The 19,540-nt window shown below is 38.0% G+C and overlaps 1 protein-coding gene across 1 annotated transcript; it reads left to right on the top strand.

Annotated features, from left to right (window-relative positions):
• LOC18772555 (4-coumarate--CoA ligase-like 7) lies at positions 1,067-5,676 on the top strand. The gene is made up of 6 exons (XM_007208395.2): positions 1,067-2,571; positions 3,020-3,209; positions 3,934-4,079; positions 4,784-4,851; positions 4,933-5,035; positions 5,137-5,676. Exons 1-6 carry the CDS (start codon positions 1,564-1,566, stop codon positions 5,248-5,250), a joined length of 1,629 nt encoding a protein of 542 aa, XP_007208457.1. The 5' UTR covers positions 1,067-1,563; the 3' UTR covers positions 5,251-5,676.

The raw sequence follows: 19,540 nt of genomic DNA, 5'->3' as shown, positions 1-19,540 counted from the left end.
GGGAGCACACGAAATTCAAACTTCCTTCATTGGCAGACGTTGATGTTTACCAAGAAAGACATTGACTTTTGGTGCTCCATTTCATTAATTTAGTGTTATCCGAATATGTTATGACGCATTTCTCAGAATATTCAACATCAAGGGAGATAAACTTTTTTTTTTTGGGACGAAAGAGAAACTTAACTAATCCACTTGTTTATTTGCAAACCAAAAACTGTCCACTCTACGGGATGGTGATTGCCTTTGCCCGTTAGTTTTATCGTCAATCATCCTATTGTCCTGTTTTCATACCTTAAATCTTCCCATCAATTTTTGAATTTTTTATTGTTGTGGCTTTTACCATATGACCCTGCCAAGTTAGCTTTTTTGATGATCTTTTGGATGGCGTTAAAGGTCAAGGGGGTATTTTAACTTGAGTGCTGCTAAACGAACTTTAAAATTAACTGAGTACACCTTATGATCTAAGTATATTTTAATATTTTAATTAAAATATAAAATTAACTAAGTACACTCTATAAAACTACTAAAAATACCCTGATACACCCTAATATTTGTAGTATTATTTTATAGTTGATTTTCAGCTTGATTTTTTTAATAGTGTTTATAAATCTTTTACTTTTCATATGGATTTATGCTTCTACTAAAATTGTTGACACTTTTTTTGCAATTCCAAGTTCTTGCAATCACGGCCTCTTTCGTTAAAAACACAATAGGACAAGCAATCTCTTTATTAGGGTTGAATATGGTTAGTAGGGTGTACTTATTAAAATTATATTTGTTTCACAATTCCATATATCATTTTTTATCATTTTATATTAGGATAAATCAGTAATTCAATATATACTTTTATAGAGGGTGTACTCAGTTAATTTTATGTTCGTTTAACAGCACTCTTTAACTTTGAGGGGTTAAGTGAGATTTGACCGAAGTTTCAAGGGGTGCTACAGTAAATAAGCTTTCTAGAATTTCCTCAAATGATTAGTGGACCCCACTCTACAAGGTGGTGATTGCCCGTTAGTTTTATCATCAATCATACTATTGTCCTGTTTTCATACCTTAACCTTCCCATCATGTCTGAGAAAGAAGAAAAACAAAAATTCTTGATCATGCATGACGTGCAAAACCAATTGCCGTTGTTTAGCCAAAAAGACTGAGTATCTGCCGAAATCTTAGCCGTTTAATCATATCAAAGACTCGGTCTTTAACTCGACACGCATACGCCATTTCCTCTTGTGTCTTGTTACCAAGTATCCATTTCCATTAGGTTTCTTTCTAAGTTTCAATCCTTTTGTTTATCCAACCGAAGGAAACCATATTCACTCACCCATTTAGGCAACAATCATTCATAGTGCCATAGTTTCGACCATTTACCTCATCAGACTCATCACCAAAATCTATGCACTTTGATTTGTGTGCTCTGCATCACCACAAACTCTCTGCTATTAATAATAAGGATAAGAGCCTCCCATCATCTTTAACAAAATCCTCTATAAAATTCCTCATCCAAAACTGACATACCCACATACCCAATTGCCCATTTGGATTTCTCTTGCGTAGTTTTCAATGGAGAAATCTGGGTATGGCCGTGATGGCATTTTCAGGTCTCTTAGGCCACCTCTGGTCTTACCCAGAGACCTTAACCTCTCCATGGTCTCTTTCCTCTTCAGAAACTCCTCTTCTTACTCAAACAAACCTGCCCTCATTGATGCCGAGTCTTCTGAAACCTTGTCCTTCTCTCAGTTCAAGTCCTTGGTCATCAAGGTCTCCCATGGCTTACTCCATCTGGGTATTAAGAAAAACGATGTTGTTCTCATTTTTGCTCCGAATTCAATCCAATTCCCCATTTGTTTCCTTGGTATTATTGCAAGTGGTGCCATTGCAACCACTTCCAATCCTCTTTACACTGTCTCAGAGTTGTCCAAGCAAGTGAAAGATTCAAATCCCAAGCTTGTCATAACTGTTCCTGAATTGTTTGAAAAGGTCAAGGATTTCAATCTCCCAGCAGTGATTTTGGGGTCACAGGGTGCTTCCCACATTGCATCCAGGTCAAAGATTCTAACTTTCCATGATTTGGTTGAGTCAGCTGGGTCTGCCTCAGATTTCCCACTGGCCAATATTAAGCAGACTGACACAGCTGCGCTTTTGTACTCTTCTGGTACAACAGGCATGAGCAAAGGGGTAGTTTTGACACATAAGAATTTCATTGCCTCATCTCTTATGTGCACAATGGAACAAGAAATGACTGGAGAAATGCACCATGTGTTTCTTTGTGTTTTGCCAATGTTTCATGTGTTTGGGTTGGCAATTATCACATATTCACAGCTGCAAAAGGGCAACGCTGTTGTGTCCATGTCTAGATTTGATCTTCAGAAGATCTTGATGGCTGTTGAGAAGTATAAGGTGACCCATTTGTGGGTTGTGCCTCCTATAGTACTTGCCCTGGCAAAGAACAGTGCGGTTAAGAAGTTTAACCTTTCTTCATTGAGGCATATTGGTTCAGGGGCAGCACCTCTGGGGAAAGAGTTGATGGAGGAGTGTGCCAAAGTTATTCCTCAAGGTTTAATTGCTCAGGTACTTAATCATGCTTGTTCCAATTTTATAAATGTGCACAGTTGGAATGTTTCAGATTTATAATTATTTTTGTAGTGTTTGTCTCTGGAATGTGATTGAGCCAAATGGATTTAGACTACAGTTTTATTAATCTTTCCAACCTCTATGAAAGATTGACAAAATTTAAGTCTTGAACAGAACATTTGAATTTGGCACAAAGTTAAACATAAGTGACAGAGTTTGGCAACTTATGCCACAACTGAATTGATGTGAACTGTGATAATTGAGTGGTGGTAGAGGTTTTGGCATTTCACTGCCTTCCTCCTCAATTAGTCGTTGGTAGTATAAAACTTCTGTTAGAGCATATTGATTGTTAGTGCATATGGTGTAATTGGCAATTTCCTACCGCAAACCTTTGTAACCGTAATTTCAACTTCGTCGCTGATTTAGAAGTTTCCTTGTTTCTCAGGGCTATGGTATGACAGAAACCTGTGGAATTGCTTCAGTGGAGAATACGCTAGTAGGGCCTCGGCATACTGGTTCAACTGGCATGCTTGTTTCAGGAGTTGAATGTCAGATAGTCAGTGTAGACACCCTGAAGCCTCAGCCTCCTAATAAGTTGGGAGAGATATGGGTTAGGGGGCCTAATATGATGAGTGGTAAGTGTTTTTTTTCATTTTCATGTATTTAACAATCATGATGGTCCTGCAAATTCAATTGCCAGAAGAATTTTTACGAGAGGCTAACTCATTCAAAATGGTAACAACTCAACAAAACTTGAGGTACCTAGGTCCTTAATGGGAAATTCTGCAATAGAAAATTTGGTCAAAATTTTTATAGCTTCCAATCAGGATTTTATGACAAGTCTAAGAATTTGAACTTTTAAGTGTCAAAGAAAACCTTTTACCATTGGGACAGGTGTGATTAACAGTCAGCACGCAGTGGAAAACTCAAATAGGTCAGTTTAGGTGATTCTATCAAATCTGATTCCAGATATTGGCCATGGAGGTAGTCTGTCAAACTAAGAACTTGTTAAAGTATCCTCATAGTTCTCATTATTTATATAAGATGCAGAGCTCTTCTACTGATGCTTTCTCCATCTCAAGGAGGGCATTGCATTTTCCATATACTAGCTTAAATGAGCATTGGAGACTCTTCTCCACATGGATCTTGCTCTCGTCCCTCAAAATACTTAGATGTGGAGCGTTTCTAAAGTGAAAATTTAAGTTGGGTCTGCCGGATGTAACTAAACACTATGCAATTACAACAATAACAGAAGCAGGGATTGACAGCATTGTTTGGGCAGTCACCTCAAGATACATCGATATATGCATATGATGCAAAGTTCTAACAGAGGAACTATTTTTACAAAACTCATTTCAGGATATTTCAACAACCCACAGGCCACCAACGAGACAATAGATAAAAATGGTTGGGTACATACAGGAGATCTTGGATACTTTGATGAAGACGGACAACTTTATGTAGTAGATCGAATCAAAGAGCTCATTAAGTATAAAGGTTTTCAGGTAATTTCTCTTGGTAAAGTTTGAACAATTAATGTTCAAAATTTCTACTGGTATTCTTGGTTCTTATGTTCACTATAACCAAAATTTCGGCGATAAAAAAAGAAGCTGTCTTGTCCTTTTGGAAAGAACATCAATATATCTATATAATAGCAATATCTCCTGTCATTTGGTTAATCTTCATAATTTGAAATAAGGCAATTTATCAGGCCAGAAATTAGAATAACTCTTCTCATATTTGTTTTTATTAGTACACGTCCTATACATAAAAGAAACACACTTGCATTTTAGTGTTGGCTGATTACTTTTTAGATAGAACAGATTTCAGCATGCCTATACCTGGCCCTGATATCTGTAGGTCCAAAAGATATATGCAGGTTTTTCACTTAATATTTCCTGACTTTGTTTATATGCTTATACTTATTTCTGTTATATTTATTAGGATAGAAACCTAATTTTGAGTGTTGAACAAATATTCTAGCTATTTCTATTGCTTAATAAACATTGATCCCATGCTTAAGCGCCTTTAACTTTTGCTTGTCACTGCAACTAGAATATTTGGTCAATATGATGGATGTTAATGTTGTCAGATTTAGATTAACTGTTACTTATTATATTTCTGGTTGTTGTTGGAATGCTTATGTATGCTCCATACTTCCACTATTCTATTGAATCATGTTTTGTTTGCTTTGTTTCTCCTTTGCTAGGTGGCACCAGCAGAACTTGAAGGGCTGCTAATTTCTCACCCTGAAATATTAGACGCTGTTGTCATTCCGTAAGTTTGACACAAACAGAATTTGCACTGATCCCTCATCTTAAGATTTAACTAAACGATTGGGTTATTTCCATCCTACAGGTTTCCTGATGCCGAAGCTGGTGAGGTTCCGGTTGCATATTGTGTACGCACTCCAAACAGCTCACTGACTGAAGAAGATGTCAAGAATTTTATCGCTAATCAAGTAAGTAGATAATTTACAAGGAAGGATATCAGAGACCTGAACTGATTTCCTTGATGCAAAAATTGCTCTTGTTTTTGCACTCATAATTCGTTTCGCGACAGGTTGCACCTTTCAAAAGACTACGAAGAGTAACATTCATAAACAGTGTCCCCAAGTCAGCATCAGGAAAAATCCTAAGAAGAGAGCTCATTGATAAAGTACGGTCCAAGATATGAGATTGATGGTTCCTCATGCTAATGTTTGCTTTGGTAAGGCAAACTAGCCAGCAGGGAACACAGCATGTTCCTTGCACACGCTTTAAAGTTGCAGGTATCTTAAGGTATTCAGTTTGGTTGCCATTCTTTTTATGGAAGAAGAGCAGGATGTAGCTCGAAATACAAATAATGTAGGATTCTGTTCAACATCTGAGCAATAAGTCTTTGCATTAAAATTATAAGAGCATTTTCATTATGTTCAAATAGCAATTCTCAATTTACATAAAACAGTGGATAGCAATAAGTCTTTAGGTGGTTTCTTATAGCAATGTCGTTATGTATTGTTGAATTCTTTATTGCTCAAACCGGCCAAAGCCAATTCGAGCACTTTGACTAAATGTGTAATCTTGGATTGAATTTAATCAAACTGCAAATATTTCGTTTCTATTCGCTTTGGCCTATTATATTTTACACTTGGACATTTTCTTATTGGTTATAACCATTGCTATTACGTTTCCTTTAACAAATTGTATCAACCACGTGATACAAAAAAACTAATCCATAAACCATTCGAATTTGATATCAACATTTCAACGGTAAGCAATATTTCAATTATTGTTCAATTTACAGTATGTGGTTCCCTTCGATATATGCAAGATAATATTAAATATCAAAAACGCAATACGGCAAAGGATTCACTCATGTAGTGCTTTGGGGCAATTGCTTCTTCATGAAAGGTCCTTAATTTGAGTCCTAGCATATATATAATGTGTGTGAGTTTAGTATGTTATCGCCCCTCTCAATAAGAAAGGTCTTTAAATAAATAAAAAAATGTCAACCACACAATACCAAAAATAAACCCATAAAACCATTGCAAATGACCCACTAATATAGTGATTTGGAGCAATTACTCCCTCAAACAAGGTCCTGGGTTCAAGTCCTAGCATCCATATAGTATATGTATGAGTTTAATAATATTATCACTCCACTTGAAAAGGCCAACATTTCAACCATAATAATTTTGTTCAAGTATTGTTCAATTTAAGGTAGAATGTTCTCTTTAATATGTATAAGATAATATAAAATATCAACTTAATTGCTCATAAAAGGGAAATGAACGAACCAAACTAGTCACTAAAGGGATTAGTTTGGTTTGATTATGCTACTAGTTTGACGTTTAAATTAGAGGTGACAAATGGGCCTTGTTGTGCCGACCCGACTTATTTAAATTTGTGCTACTAAGTTATTCAAGCCAGTCCATTTAATTGGGTCATACCGCGCTAGCTCATTTATCAAAACCATTGATCCCAGCCTGACCCAAAGCCCAAGTCCACATTAAACTGGGGCGTGCTCGTGCCATGTTTGGCATATTTAACTTGAATTTCTTTTTCTTTTTTGTAAGTAATCAATAACTAATATTACAAGTAAAATTTGGCCACAACATACAATTCCTAAATACTCCCAAAATTATTATATAAGGAACCGTCCTTAAAAAGAAGATAATATATATATATATATATATACAGAGAGCTTCCATTGAGGGATCCCTCAAATAAGCTTATTTGAGGGACATCCCTTGTAGGCCCTACTCCGGATTGTATTTCACTAATCCAAACCATCTATTTTGTAGATACTCATTCAAAGATCATCTCTACAAAAAATCACTTGAATCCGATATCATTTGACCACTCAATTAAGTTATTGAAATTTTAGCATTTTCTTGAAGTACCGTGTTCATTGATTTTGTAAGACACAATTGGATGTCGAAACAGTTTTCGATTTGTCTAATTTTTTGTAAGGATGATCTATAAATGAAGACTTAAAAAATAAATGGTTTGGATCATTGGGAAAAAAATTGTAGGGTACCCTAAAGGGCGTCCCTCAAATAAAATTATTTGAGGGATCCCTCAATAGAAGGGGACTGTATATATATATATATACAGAGAGCTTCCATTGAGGGACATTCTTTATAGGGCACACTCCAGATTGTATTTCACTAATCCAAACCGTCTATTTTGTAGATACTCATTCAAAGATCATCTCTACAAAAAATCACTTGAATCTGATATCATTTGACCATTCAATTGAGTTATTGAAATTTTAGTACTTTCTTGAAGCACCGTGTTCTTTGATTTTGTAGGACACAATTGGATGTCGAAACGGTTTCCGATTTATCTAATTTTTTGTAAGGATGATCTATGAATGAAAACCTAAAAAATAGATGGTTTGGATCATTGGAAAAAAATTTATAGGGTACCCTAAAGGGCGTCCCTCAAATAAAATTATTTAATGGATTCCTCAATAAGGAGACTGTATATATATATATATATATATATATATATATAGAGAGAGAGAGAGAGAGAGAGAGAGAGAGAGAGAGAGAGAGAGAGAGAAATTCTGCTATGCGGACATTCGTACATTATTATCGTGCATACGCCATTTATTTTGTATTACCCCTCCTTACTTTTCTCCATGTTTACAATAGCATCCGCACGATAATAACGTGCGGACATCCGAATAAGAGAATAATTGATATACAGAAATTCTCCTATGCGGACATGTGTAGGTTATTATCGTGCATATACCATGCATTTTGTACTACCCCTCCTTGCTTTTCTTCATGTCTACAATAACATCCACATGATAATAACGTGCGACATACAAATAAGATCAACCAGAGCAACAACTAAACAACAATAATTATGCGAGGAGGGTACAGTGGCGGAGCCAGAATTTCACATTAGAGGGGGCCCTTCACAAAATTTTAAAAAATAATTATAGGGTTCTTGTTTTATTCAGTGGCTCAAGCTCTTATACATTAACTACTTGTTTTGGCTCACTTCATACCATCATTTCATATTGATTAATAATATATTCATTCATCACAATCATATAATTGTTTTGAATTTCAAATTTAAAAATAGTAGAAGATTAATCTCATTATCTACAGTATTCAAACTCATAAGAAATATAAAAAAATGTTCATAAATCTCAAAGTTAAACAAAAGAGGAAGATAAAGATTTTTTAAACATTACGAAGAAAACATAAGCTATAAGTGAGAGAAACCAAAGCAAAAGCACAAAAGCCAACAAGAACTAAAAGCTACTGGGGGGAATTAGATCAACCAAAGAAACAAATGACCCAAAACACCTAATTCGTGTACACGTATATATATACATACATACACATCTGGTCCTTTGTTGAGAAAGGACATGGGCCCACCCTGGTTCTTAGGTGGCTCCACCATTGGTAGGGTATACCTCAGTTAGATGAGCTCTTTCATCTCTATCTATGTGGGCAAAAACCCTAAAGAGAAATTATAGAATGATACGATATTACCACGTCAACTTGTGATACTCTCATTCATAAATTGCCATGTGTCTAAGTTTTTACAAGCTGGATTTTACCCTTATTTTTATCTTTAAAATTAGAAAATTTGAAAAAAAAAAAAAAAAAAAAAACAAGCAATCACCACCTTGAACGACAACTCAACACCCCAACTGCCTGCCATGAATTCTATCATAAGATTTTAGTCTTCTTGACCTTCGAACTGTATGTTCTTGGCCTTGCAAGGCCATAAAAGGTTCAACATATCCCTTAAAACCATAAATCCACCTCCTTCCAGATCCTCAGTATATTTCATTGAACCCTCGATTCAGAGAGAGGCCTAGGTGTAATCATTAGGTCTGCTAGATTCTCAAGCATCCTTTTCATGTTTAAGGTTGTATTGAGAAATTGAGGCGAATAAATATGAAATATGGGAATAAACAAATATGAGCGACATCCACAGCAGGCAATGAGGGTGGAGGGCATTCTCCGTGAGGAAGGTGGTTGTTAACTAGGGCTGCTCCTTTTTTTTTTTTTTTTGGATATGATTTCCCCACTCCCATTTTCTCCACTTACACTCCTTTTTGCTTTTTAATACTTTTTGATCAATTTTGTTCTTTCTCTTTCCTATTCACCCTTACCCTACATTAATTTCATTTTACTTCACTTTTATATTAGTTCTTTTTCTTTATACTTAATTTTTCAACTTGCACTCCATTTTCAGTATTTTTTTTTCTTTTAATCGAGTAAGAAATTAAGTTTTTTTTTTTTCCCTTTAATACTGAAAATGGAGTGTAAGTTGAAAAATTAAGTATAAAGAAAAAGAAATAATATAAAAGTGAAGTAAAAAATTAATGTAGGGTAAGGATAGAATAGGAAAAAGAAAGAACACAATTGATTGAAAAGTATTAAAAAGCAAAAGGGAGTGTAAGTGGGGAAAAGGGAAGTGGGGAAATCAGCTCCTTTTTTTTTAAATTTTTTTTTTTAAAAGTTGAAAATGTAAAAATAGATTTTTAAATCCAACGGTATAAAAAGTTTTATTCTTTTATATAATATAAAATGTGACAAATTTTATATGGAAGTATCACGAGGTGATGTGGTGATACCTATATTAATTCTTGATAAACGTGCCCTAGTATTAAGCTCTTACTGTAAAAAAAAATCATGCAAATAATTTAACTTTTGGAAGTAATTTTAATTTCTAGATTTTACTCAAATATGATTCTATTGCAATTGTGTTGCTAATTTAACGGTAAAAATTCTAATGAGAGAAGAATCCAGATACCATACAATTCTATAATTTCTTCATAAGAAAGAGAAATATTGTAACACCCCGACTCCAAATTAAACCCATTATTTAAATTATTTAATAATTTAAGGGAAATTATTAATTTACCCTTGAGATAAGGGAATTTTGGTCATATGCTTAACCGGAGAGAGTTTTGGGGCAGTGACTAGTATTTTTGGATAGGTCGTACTGAGACGAGTTCATAGACACGTAGTGGGCTCGAATCGGAGTTGTAACGAGAGAGATATGGTCAAAAGAAATCCAGTGGCACAATCGTAATTATTTCAAAATGAGATTTTTATAAAAATCAGATTTCTCTCTCTCTCTCTCTCTCCTCGTATCTCCAGCCACTGGCCGCGGCTGCGGACGGGACCGGTGCCAAAAGGACCGGCTCGGCCTCGGCGTCACGACCTAGCCCTCCCTTGACATCGGCCGCTGCTCCAGCCGCCGAAAAAAGGCGATTTTCATCCGGTTTTCGCCCGAACTTCGCAGGCTCCCATCTCCCTCCTCCGGCCACCATTTCTGACGATCAAGGTATGGAAATTCATTCCTTCTGTATGCTCTAGCTGATGGTTGGGTAGGATTGGATCGATTCTTAGCGTAGCTAATTCGATTTTCGAATTGAAATTCGGCCGATTTTAGAATCTCAGTTCCAGCCACTTCCGGTCAATTTTTGGGGTAGGTCCAAGAACAAAAGTTGCTCCAAATAGGGTGTTATACCTAGGGTAGGAGTTTGGAGCCGTGGTTTTGAGATTTTCCAGCGAAGCTTTATCGCTTTTGGCACCCACGCGTTGCCTGCTCGTGCGGCGGCGCGTGGGCACTGTAGAATAAGTAGCACTATGTCCGATGAGATCTTTAGGTTGTCATGAGTGCGTAGGATTTCACGGATCTCAATTCGGACGTCGTTTGACTATCGAACGGACGATCGTATATTGTGCGTTATCCGGGTTCGATAGGTTGGGACCGTTGGATGGTCCCAAATTTAATATATGTTAATCTAGGTATTTCTAGGATTGTGTAGGAATTCACGGATTGTGAATCGGAGCCCCGGATGTTCCGAATAAATAATTTATATTTATATTTTATATTAACCGTCAGATCGTACGATCCTGAGCGATCCGACTGTCCGATCTGGACCAAACTTGCAGGACGAGTGTCCTATACCTTATAAAACCCATAGGAACTTTCGGATCGGAATTTGGAGGTCGTGGGCCCCGTAGGTCCGTTTGGCCAGGGTTTGGGTAGTTTGACCCTTGGTTGACCGTGAGTCTCCCGAAGTAATCTCACCTTTTCAGGGGGATTATTGCGTGCTAGACCATTGTGGAGGGTTACACAATATTAGAATTAATATACATTTACATATGTTTGTATAAGGAAACAAATGAGTCTAGAGGTGTCAGTTTGGAGTGCTATATGCACTACCTTAGGTACCTCATTGAATTTTGGTTACACTACAAGTATCACCAAGTGAAAGTTAGGTCCCACGTGACGTAGGTTATCCGGCGTGCGGACAAGCCCATACGTGGCGTTGGTTGTACCGGCGTATGGGGAGATTTGTGATATGATGTTCAGGTCTCACGTAGCGTAGGTTATCCGGCGTTAAGAGAGGCCCCATACGTGGCGTTGGTTGTACCGGCGTATGGGGAGATATGTAATATTATGTTGACGTCGCACGTGGCGTAAGTTATCCGGTGTGTCGACAGACCCCATACGTGGCTTTGGTTGTACCGGCGTATGGGGAGATATGTGATATGATGTGCAGGTTGAAATTTTGGGAAATGTCCAATTTATAGGGGAGACTTTGCCGAAATTTCGGCAAGAAGTCTCGGTCTTTAGTAAGTGGACCTGGCATCGGGGTGATGTCGGGAATTCCAAAGGGTTCGCCTCGGGTTTTAAGAAATTCGGGGCGGGTCCTTTCAAATATATTCATTCTTGATAAACGTTCCCTAGTATTGAGCTCTTGCAGTAAAAACAACATGCAAATAATTTAACTTTTGGAAGAAATTTTAATTTCTAGATTTTACTCAAATATGATTCTATTGCAATTATGTTGCCAATGTAACGGTAAAAATTCTAATGAGAGAAGAACCCATATAAAACAATCATAAGTATCATGTAATGGTAAAAAACATAAAATCCCAATTAAAAAGTCCAAAATTTAATACGAGTACCATGTCCCACAATCCATCGAATCTCCTTCAAAAGAATTTCTCATACACTTAAAATACCTTAGCCTATCTTTTTGAGTTAAATTTTTTAACCTAACTTAGCTAAAACAGCTTTATTAAAATGTTCCAAATTCCAAAATCCCAAACCACCAAACTTTTTACCTGTAATCAAGCTATAAGTGGATGATTTACATAATCCCCAAAAGAATTTACGTGCCACAATATCAATTTCTTTACTTGCTTTGGTGCCAAGTTGTTACACAAGTTTATCTCTTCACTTTTCAAGGAACTCCATTATGTGAATGCCTTTAAGATCGCTTGTAGTAAAACACTTAAAGATAAGAATAACATCGAGAACTGTTTGCAACCAATGAAGAAGGCATGGCAAAGTAAAGGGGCCAGTGTTTGTAGTGATGGGTGGTCGGATGCACAAAGAAGACCTCTCATTAATGTCAGGCCATTTGTAAAAGTGGGCCTATGTTCTTGAAGGCAATAAATTGTGAATGTGAGTGTAAAGATAAATTTTTCATGGCGAACTTACTTATTGAATCAATCTGGGAAATAAGTCCTCAAACTATGGTCCAAGTGGTCACCAACAATGCTCCGGTTTGTAAGGCGGTCAAACATATTGTTGAGGCAAAGTTTAAGCATATCTTTTGGACACCATGTGTGGTCCATACCCTCAATCTTGCTTTGAAAAATATTTGCTCACCTGTGCCAAGACATCCGAAATTGTATACGCAATGTAGTTGGATTTCAACAATCTCAAGTGATGCATGGTTGATTAAGAATTTTATTATGAACCATAATATGAGGTTGTCAATGTATAATGATCATTATAAGTTGAAGTTGCTCTCCGTTGCCAAGGCACATTTTGCTTCTACAATTGTGATGCTTAAAAGATTTAAGCAAGTGAAACAAGGGTTAGAGCAAATGGTTATTAGTGAGAAATTGGACATTTATGAAGAGGATGATGTGGTAAAAGCAAGAACAGTGAAGGAAAAAATATTGGATAAGTGCTTTTGGGAGGACATTGATTACATACTTAACTTTACTTCTCTAATATATGAGATGTTGAGTGACACGGATATGCCTTATCTTCACTTGATTTATGAGTGGTGGGATAGTGTGATAGAAAAAGTGAAGACAATTATATATCGAAAGGAGCGCAAGCAACTCAATCAAGAGTCCATGTTCTTCAATGTGGTGCATGAAATTTTGGTGGACCGATGGACCAAGATTAGCACACCACTCCATTGCTTAGCACACTTTCTAAATCCAAAGTAAGTCTTTACTTCAGTAAATTTCTCATTGTGTTTACCATTATAATTTTATGGCTTTTTATCACAAATAGTCCTTTAGGTTTGCAAAATTATCACATTTCGTCCCTAACCTTTTTTTGTGACACCAATGGTCCCTAACGTTACTCTTCACACATCAAAATGGTCATTGTCGTTAGCTTCCATCAAATTTTCTGTTAAGTAACTGACGTGACACGTGTGTGGAGCCCACACATCCAATAATATACATCCACGTGGCTTTAAATAAAATATATTATATTTTAAATATTTTAAATATTTAAAAAAAAAAAAAAAAACATGTACCATCTGCGTTCTCCCTCTCTCCCTCATCTTTCTTGTTCTACCTTGACTTCTCGGGCTTTCCCTTCTCTCTCTCTCTCTCTCCCTAATCCAAAAACCCAACTCAATGTTTATGTTATGATTGTAACTGTACCAGCCACCAAGTTTGCTATTTTGTAAATCTTATAATTGGATCGCTTCATCTTCACTATTGGGTCTCATCCCATACCCTTTTTTTTTTTCGAACTTTTAAGATTTGGGTTTCATTGATTTGCAGGTTTTGGTCAAACAAAAAAGGACCCAAGTGTTTATTTCATCGGATTATCATGTGAGGGACTCTAGAGTTGGGAATTACTGCCACTGAGCTCATATTCACAGTGACTCACATAGAGAATTTGTGTTTTGAAGCTTAGATTTGGCCATGGAGAAACTTCCTGATGCAGAAACTACATCAAACTATGGTAGATCAGCCTGTAAAAATCAAGGAAGATGAGGGAGAGAGAGAAAGAGAAGGGAGGAAGAGGAGGGAGAGGGAGGCATAGTGGGTCTGCGAGGGTGGGTAGGAGGCGCTGGCAGAGGAAGAACGTAGATGGTACAGGGGTTTTTTTTTTTTTTTGGATTTTAATTTTTAAAATATTTAAAATATAATATATTTTATTTAAAGCCACGTGGATGTATACTATTGGATGTGTGGGCTCCACACACGTGCCACGTCAGCTACTTAACAGAAAATTTGATGGAAGCTAACAGCATGGACTATTTTGATGTGTGAATGGTAACCTTAGGGATCATTGATGTTACAAAAAAAAAGTTAGGAACGAAATGTGATAATTTTGCAAACCTAAGGGACCATCTGTGATTAAAAAAAAAACCTAATTTTATAATTTTTATCATATACTTCTAGGTATTATTGCAAGGAATGGCTTGATATGGCTCCTAATCGTTGTCCTCCGCATAAAGATATTGAGATTACAAGGGAGTGAAGGAAATGTATTGATAGATTCTTTTCTAATGAGGTGGAGCAAAGAACGGTTAATGAGGAGTATGCCTCTTTTTCGGCATGTATTGAAGATTTTTCCGGTATGGACTCTATGAAATATAGAGGTTTCATGGCTCTGGTAAAATGGTAGGTTATCCATGGAGCTTCCACACCAAAATTTCAAATCATAGCATTGAAGCTACTTGGACATCCTTCTTCCTCCTCATGTTGTGAAAGAAATTGGAGCACTTATAATTTTATTCACTCTATTAAGAGGAACAAGATAACATCAGAAAAAGCGGAAGATTTAATATTTGTGCATAGCAATCTTCGTCTCCTTTCAAGGAAAATGCCCGAATATAAAGAAGGGGAAACTCATATGTGGGATGCTGGAGGAGATGCATTTGATTCCATGGATTTGGAAAATGCCGAAGTGCTTGAGATTGCAAATCTCTCTCTTGATGAATCGGACTTAGAAGCCATCATATTTATCCATGATGAATGAAGTTAGAGCTTTGAGAAGTGATTTCTAATGTTTTAATTTGTGCTTTGTTTATAGATAGATCTGGCACTGGGGAAAAAAGCCCCGAGGGAACAGAATTCAGTCTTACGTATTTTGTTTAATTTGTGCTTTGTTTATGGATATTTGAATGAAGTTATGTGTTTTGTTAATGTTTTGAACTTATTATGGATGAAATATCAATTTTCTATTTTCAAATATATATTATTTTAATCGCCGTATTGGTGCCGTACCCGTATCCTACTTTTTGGAGATTTGCCGTATCGACATATCGTATCGTATCATCATGCCCGTCTCTGTATCGGTGCAACATAACTGTCGGCACAATAGCAGTAGCAAACATGCTGAAACCATCATACCAAGGCAACCACCAGAACGTCGTTGTATTGAGGAGAAAGTGAACAACGAAACCAATGCCCACAATTTGAGAGAGACAACAACGAGGCCAGCATCGCAGAGTTAAAGAGATGAGCGACGGCAACGACTCGACATGGAAGAAAACTGACTCGATGCTATGAAGTCAAGGAGGGTGATGACAGCTGAACGTGGATGACAAAGGTTTGTCCAATATAAAGTACCACAAGAGGAGGAAATGGACAACAAGATGCACAATTCCTTAACAATAAGTAGCCAAAATAGGAACCCATTAACCCACACAAGCCAATCTTGAAGCATCAATGACGACAAGTATAAGACAACAATTTGATGCCAGAGCAAAGAGCATGTCGGTGCATACAACCTATTCACCACTCACACGCCGTTGCTTTAGCAAAAGAGGAGGAAATGAACTGCATCATCAAAACCCGGCACCATCAAATGAACTGCACATCTCAACAAGCACAATGGCTAACATAGAATGTGGCTACACCAAGTGGAACCAAGCCCGCACTGCTATGCATGACAAGAATAACATGAAATCTAGGCAACTAGGCAACCAATATGTTGTGGGTTTGTAACTCATAAGAGTGTCACTTTCAACATCACTGGTATTGGATTAAGTTTCTAAAAACAACAGTACACACTAAGGTTAAACTTTATAGATGACACTCCGACTCACCACTCGCCCACTACTCTGAAGGCAACTGATATTTTGTGGCATCATTGCTACTTTTAAGAGTGTCATCCTCAACTTTCTTGTGCATTGGTTCGAATTGTGCACACACAAGCAATGCCCAAACAATCTTAATTATAGCTCAACCACCTCCGAAGAGAATTGGCTAGCTTCTTCCAAAGTCAACCCACCACCTACGTGTTCGTGTGGCCGAAAATTGTCTAGCTTCTTCATCAACTCTGCCAAACGCCACTCTCGACATACTTGTGCACTGAGAAGGTTTGGTAACCGTATTCCCAACACAAAAGCATAACCGAGGACAAGTCCAAGCTAAAATTCACCTGAAGCCAACCCATCGTCAACCACACAGTGGGTGAATGGTGTGCTTCCCGATGTTGGCATATTTAAGGACCCGCCCCGAATTTTCTCAAAATCCGAGACGAACCCTTTGGAATTCCTGACATCACCCCGATGTCAGGCCCACTTACTAAAAACCGAGACTTCCTGCCGAAATTTCGGCAGAGTCTCCTCTATAATTTGGACATTTCCCAAAATTTATACCTGCATGAAAACGCATTTAATATTCCCAACTGGCAGCATGCACAATATAGGTTCATGCAATTCACACAAATGGCCTTCGGCCTTTCCATAATTCCTAACCAACTACCAAACAATTCAAATACCAAATATGACTAACATTTAGTCTGCGGCTGCGCCTAATAACCTTAGGCTGCCTACGTACCCTCCTTGAGGGAGCAAGTCACACGTAGTTCTTCCATCAAACCCAATTCCACCTTTGGGCGATACCTTATTTCATTTCTCTGTATTTTATATAATCTCCCCATACGCCGGTACAACCAACGCCACGTATGGGGCCTGTCAACACGCCGGATAACCTACGCCACGTGCGACCATGCCATACTATCATATCACATAACTCCACATACGCCGGTACAACCAACGCCACGTATGGGGCCTGTCCCAACGCCGGATAACCTACGCCACGCGGGACCTCAATTTCATATCACAAATCTCCCCATACGCCGGTACAACCAACGCTACGTATGGGGTCTGTCGACACGCCGGATAACCTACGCCACGTGCGACCTCAACACAATATTACGAATCTCCCCATACGCCGGTACAACCAACGCCACGTATGGGGTCTGTCCCAACGCCGGATAACTTACGCCACGTGGGACCTAACTTTCACTTGGTGGTGCATGTAGTAAATCCAACATCCGGGGCTCCGATTCACGATCTGTGAATTCCTACACGATCCTAGAAATACCTAGATTACCATATATTAAATTTGGGACCATCCGACGGTCCCAACCTATCGAACCCGGATAACGCATAATATGCGATATTCCGTTCGATAGTCAAACGACGTCTGAATTGAGATCCGCGAAATCCTACGCACTCGTGACAACCTAAGGATCTCATCGGAACACATCGCTACTTTTTCTACAGTGCCCACGCTCCGCCGCACGCGCGGGCAGCACGTGGGTGCCCAAAGCGATAACGCTTCGCCGAAAAATCTCAAAACCACGGCTCCAAACTCCTACCCTAGGTATAACACCCTATTTGGAGCCACCTTTGTTCTTGGACCTACCCTAAAAAGTGGCCGGAAATGGCCGATCACAGCGGCCGAAGTTTCGGCCGATTTTCAATTCGAAAATCGAGTGATCTAGAGATCGAATCGATCAAAACCCAACCAACAGGCAGCTAGAACAGCTCGAGAGGTTCAAAATCCATACCTGGGTCGACGGAATTGGTGGCCGGAGGAGGGAGATCGACGGCGTTGAAGTTTCGTCGACTTTCCGGCGGTTTTCTGCATTTTCCGGCCAGCACAGGCTGCGTCGCCGGCAGAGAACGGTCGGGGAAGGAAGGAGGGACGACGGCGGTTCGAACGCCACCGGTCCCGTGGCCGGTGGTGCCCTGTGGCGGCGCCGGCGCCTCTTGGAAGGCGACGGCAGCAAACGGGAGAGAGGAGAGAGAGAGAGAGGTCGCGCGGGAGAGAGAGAGAGAGAGAGAGAGAGAGAGAGATAAAAATCTGATTTTTATAAAAAATCCCATTTCGAAATATTTACGATTGTGCCACTGGATTTCTTTTGACCATATCTCTCTCGTTACAACTCCGATTCGAGCCCACTACGTGTCTATGAACTCGTCTCAGTACGACCTATCCAAAAATATAAGTCGCGGTCCCAAACTCTCTCCGATTAAAAATATGACTAAAATACCCTTAAATAATTAAATATTTAAATAAGGGTTAAATTTGGGGTCGGGGTGTTACAGCATAGACATTCCCTCACATGCCAAAGATTGTCTATGCCAACCCCAGGAAGCACACCATTCACCCACTCTCGTCTCGTATGGTGTGACGGTGAGTGGATAGTTACGGATTAGGATTGAGCACTTGTCAAGGATCAAAATTTGTTATTTGAAAGAAAGAAAATGAAAGGTTTAAATACGAGGGAAATAAACTTGCAATAATAAACTAGATGATGAACTAGGAAACATGCAATAATGAACTAGATGATCAAAATCTAATCATCAAAAGAAATCTAAAAGGAAAGAAAATGAAAGGTTCATATGCTTATTAATAAGTATACGATCATATATAATATGACCAAGATAATGTAAAAACAAAAAAAAATAAACCATTGTGCACATGTTGAAAATGAAACTACTCACTTTAAACAAGTCTTCCCATATTTTTCACATGTGACATTATACTCCGAGGAATATTGTTTAGTAAATTCATATTTTAAATTATCAAGCAAAGCCTTAAAATTTCCTCAAGTAGTTAGTTTCTCATAATTTTAACGTAATGCCCATAATAAACGAATAACCAATTTGGAAAGTTCCACCGATTTTAACATTTCCTCTATGATCTCTAGTAACAAATTATGCATGCAAAAGACTCATTAGTGTAATGGTTTAGAGTAATTGCTCTACCATGTAAGGTCCTGGGTTCGAGTCCGAGTATTCGTGTTATATATGTGAGTTTAGTGTATTATCGCCCCACGCAATGGGAAAGGTCCTAAAAAAAAAATCATGCAATGCGTTTAACATAACCTTAGATCTCGAGTGCAAGGAACAATGCTACCACTTGAACTACAAGTCCTTTGTAAGAACAAGCTGGTCCAATTATTATAACCATGTCATTCTCCGATAGTGACATTGACCATGGGTGCTTTTTTTGTGTGGTTAAAATGATTGGTCTCTAATGGATTTTTTAATTTATTCACTTTTGTGCACTTGACATAAAAAGAAGAATTGCAAGGAAAAACATTATAATTTTTTTTTTAAAAAAAGGAAGCAACAAAAGATGGACAGTCTGCCCAATAGTGAAATCCATGGATGTTATGTTTAAAGTGGACCGGCATAT

Source organism: Prunus persica, chromosome G6 (genome assembly GCF_000346465.2).
Source record: "Prunus persica cultivar Lovell chromosome G6, Prunus_persica_NCBIv2, whole genome shotgun sequence".
NCBI classification, from domain to species: Eukaryota; Viridiplantae; Streptophyta; class Magnoliopsida; order Rosales; family Rosaceae; genus Prunus; species Prunus persica.
This window is presented reverse-complemented; position numbering and strand designations above follow the sequence as displayed.